General features: G+C 32.6%; 1 protein-coding gene across 1 annotated transcript in view; it reads left to right on the top strand.

The window, feature by feature from the left end:
* The window catches only part of PTPRQ (protein tyrosine phosphatase receptor type Q), a 250188-nt gene that overhangs the window by 104999 nt on the left and 130970 nt on the right, over window positions 1–14219 (top strand). Inside the window, exons 34-36 of the mRNA XM_036018637.1 lie at window positions 2011–2131; window positions 12446–12606; window positions 13304–13449. Coding sequence (XP_035874530.1) covers window positions 2011–2131; window positions 12446–12606; window positions 13304–13449 — 428 coding nt within the window. The remainder of the gene's footprint in view (window positions 1–2010; window positions 2132–12445; window positions 12607–13303; window positions 13450–14219) is intronic.

Raw genomic sequence — 14219 nt, 5'->3', positions numbered from 1 at the left:
AGTCCTGAGAAAGTTTGCTTAATTGGGTATTGAGTTCTTTGTCCTTATGAACTTGCAGTTCAGTAGGAGAGACAGAGATTTAACAAACACATAAACAAATAATTTTGATAATTCTAATTATTGGTATAACAATTCCCCCAAATTATTCACCAGGACTGTAGCTATTCTGAGGCATATGAGAAAGTGCAACTGAGAAAGTTATCTCTAAGCTGTGACTTGGAGGAAGATGAGTAAAGAGGGAGGGTGAAAAATAAGGAAGGTAATGCCAGGTAGAGAGAATAGGAGCCTTATGAAGGCCTTTCTCATGTATTCTCATATGCTCTGTTGTGATGAATTGGATAGATTGCAAAAGATATTGCATTTATTTTTCTAATATTTTGGATTGTAATTTAGGATACCAATGCCAAAATTATTAAAACAGTCTGCTATTGTAGATAAGCAGTATTTAACTTAGATAGGCATGCTAATTATATTTATTAAGCAGTACAAAATTTTACATAAAACTGCCTCAAAACAGAAAGATTAGATGTAAAACACCAAGAATTATCTAATATTTCACATAATTATCTTAAACCATAGTATAGAAAGAAATGCTTAGTAACAACATATATTCTAAATCAGTGTTATTTTTGATTGAAATCTTTTTTCAATAATAAACAAAAATTAAGTTTCACAAAGACATTAGGGAAAATATCATAGACTTTTGTCCTCACAAATGAGAGTTCTCAGTTAGAGGTAATGCATGTCTTGGGAAACAGACATCTCCAAATGATATATGGATTCCTGTGATAATCAGTATTTGATAGCATTTTTATTATAGTGCCAGTGGGAATACCTAATGAAAATATAAATACAGCTGTCACCATTATTCCTTAGAACTCCTCTCATAAACCTTTTCTCTTCTCAATAAACATTTTTTATAAAAATTGTTCTTACCACAATGTGTTACCACCACAGAGATGTATGTATACAAACAACAATAACTGAGGTTAGTCAGAAAATTAAAATTAAAATAATCCATGTAGCATTTTCTCCAAATCATTGGGAAAAAATGATGTGTACATGTATTAACATTATTCAAATATGTCAAAAAAATTCTTAGAATTCCTATTAGCTTCCTGTTTGTTCATTTTCCATGTAAAACTATAACAAGTAAAGTTTTAGTAATTTATATCCTTTTATATGCAAAAAGATGTATATCAATATTCTAAGACATTACTGGTATAGTTGCTGAGAAATGCCTTTCTAAATGTTTTATCCAAATGGAAATAGAAACTTGGCTAGCTAGTTTACAGTAAAATGTTTTAGTGCTTATTCAGTGTAGAATCGCTAAAGTACTTGAATCCTTACACTGTTTAGAAGTAAGAATTAGAAAGCACTTCTAATTCTTTCCAAAGACTTCTTTAGAAAGAATTAGAAGTACTTTCCTGTTTATGTGCCACATTGGTGTTTCCTTTGTTAACGATTCAATTTGGAAGACTAAGTGAACAGATTCCCATATTATTTTACATTTTATTGACACAAATGGAATTGAGGAATGTAGTTTTTATTTGTGGGGTCAGTCATTGTAACTGTTCTCCCAATGTTATGCTTATCACTTTCCTGCTTCTTAGATATGTGATTTTTTCCACTGACTTTTATTTTGGGGGGAGCTTTTTTACTGTGTATTATATTTATTCTCCACAGAGTTTTATTTTTATTAGAGAATGATAATTTACTGAGATGTACTTAAGCAGTAGGTGAATCACTATGACATAGCCCTTGTTCTTTTTTCTCATGAAATGTTTTTTTCCATTGAATCACAGAAACAGATGTTCTAACACCACCATGCAAAATCTTCTTTTATCATCTAATTTTGAAAGTAAACATCAGTCTCCCATGCCCACGGAAAACAGCACTGTACCTGATTCATTTACCAGAAAGCTTATAATAAAAATTTTGTGCATCTTTGTTTTAACCTTTTAAATATATGTTTAATAAAATAAATTATTCTGTACTCTAAATTTTCAGCTCCCGATTCTCCCCCCCATGACTTCTCTGTAAAACAGTTGTCTGGTGTCACCGTGAAGTTGTCATGGCAACCACCCCTGGAGCCAAATGGAATTATCCTCTATTACACAGTTTATGTCTGGTAAGAATTTTTTTTTTCTTTTTTGGAAATAGTTCTGAGAACAAGTATTAATCTGTAACATAATAGGAATGCAGTTTTTTAAATTTCAGGATTTGATACTACATTAGAACCTGATTATTAATAGGCTAGTTAATATGCTTTTATTAAAAACAAAGTTTTTCTCATATTATGTAGAGATCCAAGCATTGTCGAATAATATGATTATTTGTAATTAAAACAAAAGTTATATATTATGCATAATTATACTAAATTTCTTCTCTTTAAATTTATTGACTGATCAACTTAAGTGAATACTTAACTCTTATAGAGTTTTACACAAATATTCTTTAATGTTTTTTAAAGTTTCCTTGAGCATAGTCATTTTAACTGAAATTTCACTAAAAGATATATTTTGAGAAATCTCTTAAGGTCAGTTTTTCATGGAAATGTAAGTACTGGATTTATTTTTTTCTAATCACCTTTGCTTGATTATTCATGCATCATTTGTGAAAAAGATGAAATCCTATAGTGTATCTCCTGTCAATTAAACAACATGGCTATACTGCTTCATGAAAGCTCAGTAGACAAAAATCCTAATTTTCATCTAATGTTAATGTTTTCAAAAAGATTCATCAGTTATATGTCATAGTTACTAGTGTATTTTAAATATCTCAACTCAGAAAATACATTTTATATAATATTTTATAGAACATAGGCATTTCTTTCTTTTCATTCCTGACTTGGGAGATCCAGCATTGAGAAGCTACAATAGTTTTTTAAAATCTCCTCTTTCTCCTAAATTAAGATTTTTCTTTTTCTAATCTCTCTTCAAACTCTTTGCAAACTGCTAGGTAGGACTACAACTACTATGTTCTTCACTGCCTGATTCCTAGTCATTTTGCTTAGTCATGGTGAAAGTGAGAGTGACATGAGAGATGTTAATGGGAAGAGAAGCAGTGGGAAGAAGGTAACCATTTCCCTCTGTTACTGTATTTATTCATTCATTTTTTATCCCTTCATTTAACAATATTGAAGGAGTACCTAATGAAAACACACATATGACCCTTGCCCTTATGGAGCTTACATTCTCGAGGGATAACTGCATTGTAGACCCATAAACAGAAAACTAGCTGGCTCATAATTAAGGAAGTATTTTTTAAAGGATGAATGAATTAAGAGTATATTTTAAGACTTGGAAATTGATATTGACTTTTTCTTTTTGAATTTCTGCCATAAGAGTAGTGATGCCCTTGTAGACAAGGGATGCCTCAGGATAAGTAGGATAAGATCACATAAAGAACAAAAATGGAAAAACATGTTAACATCTTTAAGGATATTATCTGCAACAGACTGAAATATATATTAATGATAATGAAGTATATAGAGGCATTTAAAAGTTTCTAGCATCTTCTTACTAATACTTATTAAAGCTTTAGCTCATGTGGTTAAAGGAATAGTCTTAATTCTTGCTTCTTTCACAATCACTAATGCTTTTTGAGGGTTTTTGTTATACGCTTTATTGGGAAGAATTGGAAGTGAGTATTATAGTGCTCATGGGTCTAGAGTCTGAGAGATGTGGGTCTGAATTTTGACTCTGACAATGATCTGTACAGTCCTCTTAAAATACTTTATAAAGAGTAGCTATCATTATTAGCAGCGTTGCTGTTTCAGAGGTCCATATTTCTCTCATAATTTTGCTTCTGTTGCTTTAGTTATTCCAACAATTACCATTTTTTTAAAAAAACAACATTTTTGAATATTTACTTTCAGTATGTCTGCAAAATGCAATCTTCTTATTACATTTGTTGTACTTGATGACTTCTCTCTCTGTCATAAATATTTCTTTACAAAATGGCTCATGAGGGACAATGTGTAATCATTTTATATCCACTATCATGTGAGCAAGATGGCAAAGAAGCATTTTTCCTCAGCTATATTGATAAATTATGCTTTTATGTTTTCAAATGATACATAATCCTTACATTTTTAAAGCAACTGCTATTAAAGAAATAAATTTCTATTAGAGTACTGTAATCTTACTGTTCTAATACACTGTGGATTAAGTAAACTGATGTAAAGTTTATTTATTTATGGTTGAATTGAACTTGGATTGTTTAGCAACTTTACTTCTATATGGTTCACAAAGTTTAACAGTAGTTTTCTCCTTTTAAAACAAAACTTCTGAGTGAATAGTCTATAAGATTTAGCTAAAACAGTGTGGAATGAAAATGATGCTGAAAATTCTAGCTTCTGTATAGATCTTGGCTTTGAAATGTTTTGCACTTTTCTTAGCAGTAACTATGAAAGCAATTCTGAATCATTCTGACAGATGTTTATTAAACTCTTTGGGAAAATATAAAATATGTAGAACTTTGAAATGATTGTAGAATAATTGGATATAAAATATGCCATGTAAAATAATTTAAAAATATTTGCCAAGCAGTATGTTAGGCAGTCAAATAATTCTAATGCAACTTTTTAAATCAAATGTCACTAGTCAAATAATTTACCCTATAACATAAAAGCTTACCTTTGAAAGTGGCCTTCTGTATGCTAAAAAGTATGTTTAGTCTTATTTCTTTCAGTTTCCTAAAAGATTTTCACCCTTTTAAAACTACCTGATGGTTTGAGTATATGATAAGATCAATAATCAGAATGGGATGAAGGCCATTTCACATTTCATGAATTTACTCCCATTTTGGAATGAAGGTAGTAAAGATAGATTTCTACACCAGCAGAACATCTCAATGGAAACATCATGTGAAGGCTCAGAGGGAATATGAATAAATTGTGTCAAGCAGTTGATCAATAGTACTGTAGAAAGTGCGTATTTGGGCCAAATTGGCATGTTGAGTGATACACCGACAGAGGGAGTATTGTTGAGTATAAGAGTGCTCTTGGGCTTTTAACTTGAGGTTTCTAGTGAAATATTAAAAGCTCCATTTTTGCTCTTTCTTGCTAGTCATTTTTTTAAGGATGTACAAATGTTATTATTTCATACTTCCAACTCTGGTTGTAGGCCCTCATAAAAACACTTATTTTTGAGCAAAAAGATGCATATACATGAATGTTTATTACAGTATTTGTCACAACCACAACAACATCCAAATTACCAACCACAGAGGGTTAATTAATAAAAAATGAAAAATAGTCAAGCCCTGGCTGGCTATAGTCAAGCCTAGCTCAGTGGATTGAGCGCAGGCTGTGAACCAAAGTGTCGCAGGTTAGACTCCCAGCCAGGGGAAATGCCTGGGTTGCAGACCATAACCCCCAGCAACCGCACATTGATGTCTCTCTCTCTCTCTCTCTATCTCCCTCCCTTCCCTCTCTAAAACTAAATAAATAAAATCTTTAAAAAAATGAAAAATAGTCATTCAGTGGGCTACTATAAAGCAGTTAAAATGGGTCAACTTGAACTATAGGCATCAAACTTGATAAATACCAAGAGAATGATAAAAAAGGCAAGTTACAGAATATATGGGCAAAATACACTTATAAATTTTAAAATATATAAAATCATGCTATACCTTTGTTTTACATTTTTAATTAAAATACTTTAATTTTTGGTAGTTAGTTAATTAAATAATTAATTATTTAATTTTTAAAGAGAGGGAAAGTGAGTGAGAGAAACATCAATGTGTGGTTGCCCCTCATGTGCCTCCAACTGGGGACCCGGCCTGCAGCCCAGGCTTGTGCCCTGACTGGGCACTGGACCAGCAACACTTTGGTTCATAGGCCTGCACTCAATCCACTGAGCTACACCAGCCAGGGCTAATTTTTGATCGTTATTTGTAATGAGTGACTTGGATGAAGCTTAAGTGTCAAGGTCACAAACAGGCTGTATGTTGACCACCTAATCTTTGCTGAACCTGCAAACTGTCAACAAATTCTGAATAGAAATCTAGCAGTGTTTAAAAATGAGTAGGGCCCTGGCCAGGTAGCTCAGCTGATTAGAGCATCAACCTGATACACCAAAGATGCAGGCTTGATCCCCAGTCAGGGCACCTACAAGAATAAACCAATAAATGCATAAATAAGTGGAATAATAAACTTTTTATCTTGTTTTCCTGGAAAAAATCAATGAATAAAAATATTTTAAAATGAGTAGGTTATTGGTAAAAACTTCAGGTTCCTTTGTTTCTTAGAAAAATCAACATACTTCTTCCACATTCCCGATGATAAGGTCACCTGGTGTTGAATGGAGGCTGTCTTGGAGCTTTTTGGAGCTTTTGGAGCTGGAGCTTTTGTCATGTGGTTTACCATAGTTTTTACCACAACTTGTTTTAAAGCCAGTCTTTTTAGTCATTTAGTTTGCCTGTCTGGAACTCAAGTGCTTAAACCCTAAATTTAAGGGATTTCTTCACTTCTTTTGTGAAGCTCACAAAGCTGGGAGAAATTGTGATTTCTTTGCATTATAGATTTGGGGAACAAAATGTCTTGGAGAGCTGAAGAAATAGGCTTAAGAGGGAGAGTGGAGTAGTTATCATTTTGGGACAGATGTGTTTGGTTTCTCACATATATTTCCTTATTTATTTTCACAACAGTACCATACAGAGAAGACTATGATCCTCATTGTATAGTTACAGAAATCAAGTCTTGATGAGAGTAAAGAGTAACTTAAGTTTGCAAGCTAGCAGATGACAGCATCAGAATCAAACTTGGATCTGCCCTACTCCCAAACGTTGCTTTTCTCACATCACTAGGAATAAATTTATAATTTGTCTTTGTTATAAAAACTCAGTTGTATACAGAATTTGGGAAATAATTAGTTTGATAAAAGCATTGACAATATTAGTTTGAAATATTAGTTCAAAAAGCATTAGTTTCATAAAAGCACTAGTTTGATAAAAAGATGAGTAAAAATAAATTAAGCTTATTAATTTGGGTTATTTATTAACCCATATGGCTTATTTCTACTAAAAATATCACTGGCTTGATATTGATCTGCATTATTTGATGGAACATATTCATTATGAGAGAAAAATTAGACTGTTTCATGTGTAAACAAGTTAGATCCCTGGTCCCCACTATTTAAATAGTATATGGATAAAGTAGAGCTTGTTCAGGAAAAGTGATGAAGATGGTGGAAATACCCAGGATCGATGCATATGAGAAGTGATTAAAATAATAGGAATAGTTACCAGTCAAGATTCTTTTAGTTTCCCATGACTGGATCCAACCTAAATTGACTTAAGCAAAAAATGGGAATTTATTGACACCCGTAGCTGGAAGTCCAGAGGTATACTAACTGGATGTAAGGGCTCAAATAATTACATTAGATGTGGTTAACAGCAAGACACTTGGCCAGGACAACAGCAAGGTGAGATGTGTCTTAAGCAGAATAAATAGCACAAGAGGAAATGGGAAGAGGTAAAGCTGAAGAGGTAGGTGGCAGTCACTGCATGGATAAGACGGGAGGGAGTTAATTGTTGTATTGCATGGGATTTAAAGATTTGTTTTAATCATACACCCAAAATTCAGACCCCCAGAGAAAACATTCTAAGCAATTTTTGTTACTCTTGGAATAAAAATGCAAATTCATTATTTTGGCCTGAAGGATTTTGTCCACTGTCAGGGGATGAAATGTTTCTCCTCCAGCTCAAGTACAATCCCTCTTTCTGCCTTCTGGACCATAATTACATATGTCTTCTCCAAGACTCTGGTTTATAAGTGCATTCTTCAGCTTCAACCTCATTCTCTGTACTGAATTCTTCATCTAGTCTTAAAAATGTGTCTTTTTCTGCTAAAGACAAGCATAAGAAGCAGAATTAAACCGTCAACCAGCTAACCAAATGATGACTATAAGAGCAGTAGGAACAATTGAAGACCCTATGTCGACTCAGACTATCTCTGAGACTCGAGAACAGCTTTAGGATCATAGAATAGGTAACTATTTATGCTTTGCTAGTTTGGGGCAGTTTAGTATTAAACTACTGGTACTACCCAACTGTTCAGAGAAATTCCTCTAAAGTGTAATGTAGAAGAGTAGTTTCTTTGTAGTGGGAAAATATGAGGGAGAGAATGAGTTAGTAAGAATTAAGTAAATGGATGTTGAAATTTTTTATTTTAAGGGAGTGGAATTTAGTGAGTGAAAGGATTTATCTAGAATATTTACATAGCAACAATTAAAATTTTGAAAATGAATTCATAGAAATGAACACGGATGTATCACCAGGTTAGATTGCTCCCAGGAAAGAAAATATAACATGACATAGTTTAGAATGAAGACCTTGACCTTTTGATGACCTCAAACTTGATTCATGTTCACACTTAGGGAAAATTTAAGTCCTCTCGTGGGGTTTTGGTATACATGACTCCTTCAGCAGCATTTGCTGCTTGGCATGGTTTTGAAGTGATAAAAGTTGAGCAAATGACTTGGTAAAACAGAGCAAAGAAACTGCTCTTATACTTTAGAATTTCCTTTATGCCATACAAATTACTATATTTTTTCTGAATAATTTCAGAGTAATTTGAATACTTTTGATTTTCAAATTCCAATCAGCCTTAAAAATGTTGTAATAAGTTCTTAGAATTGTCATTAAAGTAACTGCACTCAAGAGTTTCCTCAATTTTTTTCTCAGTTTGAAAATTTGCGCTAATCAGGTGGTTTGGCTGATGTTGAAAGTTATCTATTTTTGAGGTTACATATTGTGTGACATTTATATTCCTTCCATTTCTACACAGTTTGTGACTTTGGGGTGTGAGAGTGAGACCTGCTTTGTCAGGTAGACCTCCTGTCCACCTCACTCAACTCTCTATCCTACTCTCAAATCTTATAAACTAGCTCTCTACTAAACAATTTCTTGCATCTTTAGGGCCTGTTGCTTTGTTTTCCTTTTCTACTCATTGGTCACAACTAATTTTTGTGTGTGTGAAGAAAGTTTTTAGGCACTGGGGGGAGGCATTTATTGTTGTCATCTTTAAGGAGCTCACATGGTTATTAATGAATTGTTTTATAATTATTTCCTGCTTTGTCTTTCTCTTTTGCAGATATGTACCATACCTTAACTCATAATCATGTCTAACATAGTTCCTGGTACAAAGCAGATACTCAGTAAATTTTGTTGAATTTTGCTGAATATTGTTTGCATATCTGTCATTGCTAATTTCAGAGGAGGTGGAGAAGGTATTTCTCTTTGGAGCACTATCCATAAGAACAGTGCCTCCCTAACTCCAACATGTGTCATTCACCATTTAAAAGACTAAATAAAATAGAGAAAAAAATGTGTGAATGAGTTATTTAAAATGGACCACAAATGACCAATAAACATATGAGAAGACATTATATCTCATTCATGGTCTGAGATGTGCAAATTACAGATTTCTTTTTGTCAATTAAACTTGCAGAAATTTAAAAAGATTAATATCCAGACTAATAGTGAGAGTTTGCCAAAATGTGTACTTCCACACAGCATTATTGTGATTCTAAATTATAATAAGTTGTAATTTAGAAGAGAAATAATTTTGGAACAGTAATCATTCAAATAATAAAAATTCAAACCATTTGATTCAATAATCACACTACTGGAAATTAGCCTACAGAAATAAAGTTACCATTGTGAAAAGATATTTGTGTAAGAATGATTACTGCATCATTGTTAGTAATAACTAAAGAAAAAAAGAGAGAGAACCTAAATGTTGATTTAAAGAATGGCTAAATACCTATGATACATTCAAATTAGGCAACTACAAAAAATAATTTTATAGATCATTATTTATATGGTAAGAGAAAAATAATCAAGATATAGAAAAACATATACTCCTATAATAGAAATAAAGCCCTATAATAAAATACATAATAATCCTATTATAATATTTTTAAACTAATAAAAACAAAACAGATTTTTAAACTAAACTAGCTAAAACCAATGTAACAACTGATTATAGCTTGTGTCAAAGCTGGGCTTCTGTGCATGGGAGGGAGTGCCGCCTCTGAACCTCAGCATTGCTCACTGAGATGGCTCCTCAGAGAGCAGAGGGCGCACAGGCCCCAGCCCAGAGCTGAATGTGTGTTTCCTCCAATCTGGCAACAGCATATGAGCAAGAAGGATGGAGTCAGATCCTCAAGGACAGCATCATGACTCCCCTTTCTGTTTTCCTCGGTTCTCATTTTTATTGGAAACTGTCTATCATATAAAAGATACTAGCTTGTATCAGAAGTTGAAATTTTAATTGGAATTCATTTATGCTCAGATGTTTTTCTGCCTGTCATTAAAATACTGGCCACAATCCTAAAGCTCCAAAAGAAAAACAAATAAACCCCACACAGAAAAGATGTATTAGTATCTGAAAATTTTTGTTAACACTTTTTTTCTCTGGGGGTAAATCAGGATATATGTAGAAACTATATTTATGTGTGGTAACTGAGGATTAATGAGCTTGTTAGTTAGATTATTTATAAATACTATTTTATTTTTACTGAAATATTCAGATAGGTGAGACACAATTTTTCTTGATCTGAATTTTCCAGGTAATTGCTTTGATTCTACACTATCCATGGAACATACTCACAGTTTTTCTTCTTGTGGGTAGATACTTAACTGCAGTATGTTGCTGTAGTGATCAGGGTACGAAGGTGGTGCAAGATAGCCAACAGCACTGAAAAATACACTGGATAAGGATTTTTAAAAAATACATAAGTGATATTCAGATTACTCTAACTAATTTCATAGCTTTAGAGACCTGAATTGAGTTAGCTATTTTGTACTGTTCTGATGACAGGAGTTTGGAATTGGGCAAAGCTTCTATGCCAAGGCCTCTTTGTCTGAGACCAATAGCCACAGTACTGAGTTTGACGGACCCTCTGTGTGACAGTGAAGTCAAGGAAAGCTCTTCCTACTGCTTCTGAAAAAGGATATCTGATCGAACTGTTTCAGATGGCTGAGTAGCCAGGCTTATCCTGCCTATCTCTATTAGCATACTCTGAATCTGTATTTTTCTCACTGTGGTAAGCTTTTCAACTATTTTTTAGACAACCATACTCATTTTTGCAGGGAAATGATGCCTTTGTAATGGTAAAACCATGGCTGCATTGTCCCTTTGTGGATATCCTTAATTCACCTAAAATCTATCATTCCTTTTAATTATTCAAGAATTCAAATGTTTTAGCCTGACCAGAGTGCTCAATTGGTGGGAGCATTGTCCTGTGCACCAAGTACGATCCCCAGTCAGGGCACGAATGGGAGGCAACCAATCAATGTTTCTCTCTCACTAATATTTCTCTCTCACATCAATGTTTCTCCCTCTCCCTCTTTCTCTGAAGTCACTAAACATATCCTCAGGTGAGGATTAAAGGGAAAAAATAATTCAAATATTTCAATAGCAAAGAAAGGACATTTTATCTTCAGAAGGAATATCAATTTATATCTCGGATACTTTGTGTTTCTAAAGAAGAAACAAATGACATTACAAGAGATATGCTTTTTTCTGTAATATTGATTATATTTACTTATGTAAATTTTTAATAATTAATTTTATTGCTCTTAAAATATAATTTTTTAAAAAATGCACTTTTCAGCACCTTGATATCTATGTTAATTCTTTAATTAAGTTCCAATTTATACCTTATTCAAAACTATGGAGCCTAATGTAACTGAAGTAAAATAATTATAGTTTTCTTTATTACTTGGCAATATTTTGTGCTTTAGACTTTTCCACCTCCTCCTGTGATTTTGCTATTTACTTGAAGAGTATTGAGTCAATATTTATTTTCTTTATTTGATTGACACTTCAAATACTTTTGAGATTTTAACTGAGTAGGAGATGTGAGCTCAATTTCTTCCCTATGTTACACATATGTTATTTTCAGTCCTGTTTCTAATTAAATACATGGTAACCCACAGGCTTACTATTTTAGATACTACTGTTCAAACATTTACTATTTATTTGTTTGAATTTGTTTGAAGTAGATGTTACTTTTGTATAATATATGAAAAATCAGTTTGATACATATGTAGTATAAATAAGATTTTGTCCACACTTAAAAGAACAAATATTTGAACAACTAAAACACTGGTATGAAAATGAATGCAGATCACTTTGAATATACAGTGTTCCTAGAGGTTTATTAAAATCAGTCAAAGCAAACTCTAATATGTACATACCTTATTAACACTTGGTTGAATTACTGAACATACTTGAAAACCAAAGAAATTAATTTATTGATTGTTCTGAAATTCTCTTTTTAACATTCAGGATAAGTGGTATCTTTACCTTATTAGTTTGGATTAATGAATTTCCATGCATACATATTTATTTTTAATGTACTGCTCAAAATGTATATGTAACATTCAATTTAAAAGTCAGTTATACAGACTATCTCTTTTTCTCTCTCAGGGACAGGTCATCATTAAAAACTATTAATGTCACTGAAACATCGTTAGAGTTTTCAGATTTGGACTACAATGTTGAATACAGTACATATGTAACAGCTAGCACCAGATTTGGTGATGGGAAAACAAGAAGCAATATTATTAACTTTCGAACACCTGAGGGAGGTGAGTTTTTATCCATGTAGGCCAAGTAAAAGAATATCCTACCCAGACAAAATAAGTGTTAAATATAAAAAGATGTATTATTAAGCCTAATATCTGTTGCTGGTGGGATGCAAAATTGCTCTTTGGTCGCTTTTTAACTGTGTGATGTTGATAAAGTTAGTTGATCTGTCTGTGCCTCAATTTCCTATCTGTGTTATGGAAACACTACAGTATCTACTTCACAAGATTTTCTGAGGATTAAATGAGTTTATATTTGTAAATGCACTCAGCACAGAACTGGACACATAGTAAGCATTTAATGTGTTTGTTAAATGAAACAAAATAAAATGCAGGAAATCAGCTCTCTGACTTTCTTTCTGTTACTTTATTTTAAAATTGTAGTTTAGAATTTCGCATTATATATTCTATATTGAACTTATAATGTTCTCAAACCCAAGGGCAGTAGGCATGTTTTTAGAGCTAGGATAGTGTTTTATTAGTAAGAAATACATCTTTCTGCTGCTTGGATGTTGCTGTGGTTTTAGAGAGATTGCCCAAAGAGCCATATGGATATCATTAATGATTTGTATTTAGATGTTATTCCAATTTAAGTTTTTTAAAAAAGATTATCCTTTATCAAAGGCAGGTAATGTTTAGAACAACATTACAGACATTATTTAGAATCACAACTTCAGTTTTTTTGTCCACTTTTTTATAGCACCAAGTGATCCTCCCAAAGATGTTCATTATGCAAATATCAGTTCTTCATCAATAATCCTCTTTTGGACACCACCTTCAAAACCTAATGGGATTATACAATATTATTCTGTTTATTACAGAAATACTTCAGGTACTTTTGTGCAGGTAAGATCTGAGTTTTCTCCTAGTTCTTTATTTAGTTTTGTTGATATAGATTGAGTTTGGTAGAAAAAATCATTTATCTTATGTTAATAATTATACATAGACATTTTGCACAACTTCTACGGACACAGAAAAATGTGGTAGAGAATGTCAGATATGTTCCTGTGTCTCTATTTATCTCTCTCTGCATGCACACACACGCACACCCACATTTCTGTGTCAGAGTCAAAGCCATCACTGACAATGAAGCTGTCGCCTATGTAAAATTCTGCACCTAAATATGGCCCCCGCTTCACTCTTCCAAGAAGTGTTCTATAAGAGTTGATGATTTCATTCACCCTCAATTATGTCTCAGAAAAATATTTGTTTTGTTTGTGTACAATATAACTACTTTTCATGTTTGGATGTGTTTGTGTGTTTCTCTTCATTTTTACAAGAATGTTTTCAATTGTTAGCAAGAAGTGTTATAACTATTATTACTTTATTATTTATCAGATATAATGAAAACTAGAAATGTGCCTAACTTGAGGTATGCAAGGTACTAGGGTCACACAGTTTGAAGATGGACACTTTCTGATATATAAATGGTAATAGTTATGAAAATAGATAAAATGAAGTTTGTTTAGAGAAATATCTTTATTTTTTCAGCAGAATTTCTTTATTTCTCTGAATGTAATATTTCACAGAACTTCGAATATTATGTGTGTGTGTGTGTGTGTGTACACACACACACACACACACACACACACACACAGTCTGTCCAGAAAGTGTCC

This window comes from Phyllostomus discolor, chromosome 2 (assembly GCF_004126475.2).
Source record: "Phyllostomus discolor isolate MPI-MPIP mPhyDis1 chromosome 2, mPhyDis1.pri.v3, whole genome shotgun sequence".
Classification (NCBI taxonomy): domain Eukaryota; kingdom Metazoa; phylum Chordata; class Mammalia; order Chiroptera; family Phyllostomidae; genus Phyllostomus; species Phyllostomus discolor.
This window is presented reverse-complemented; position numbering and strand designations above follow the sequence as displayed.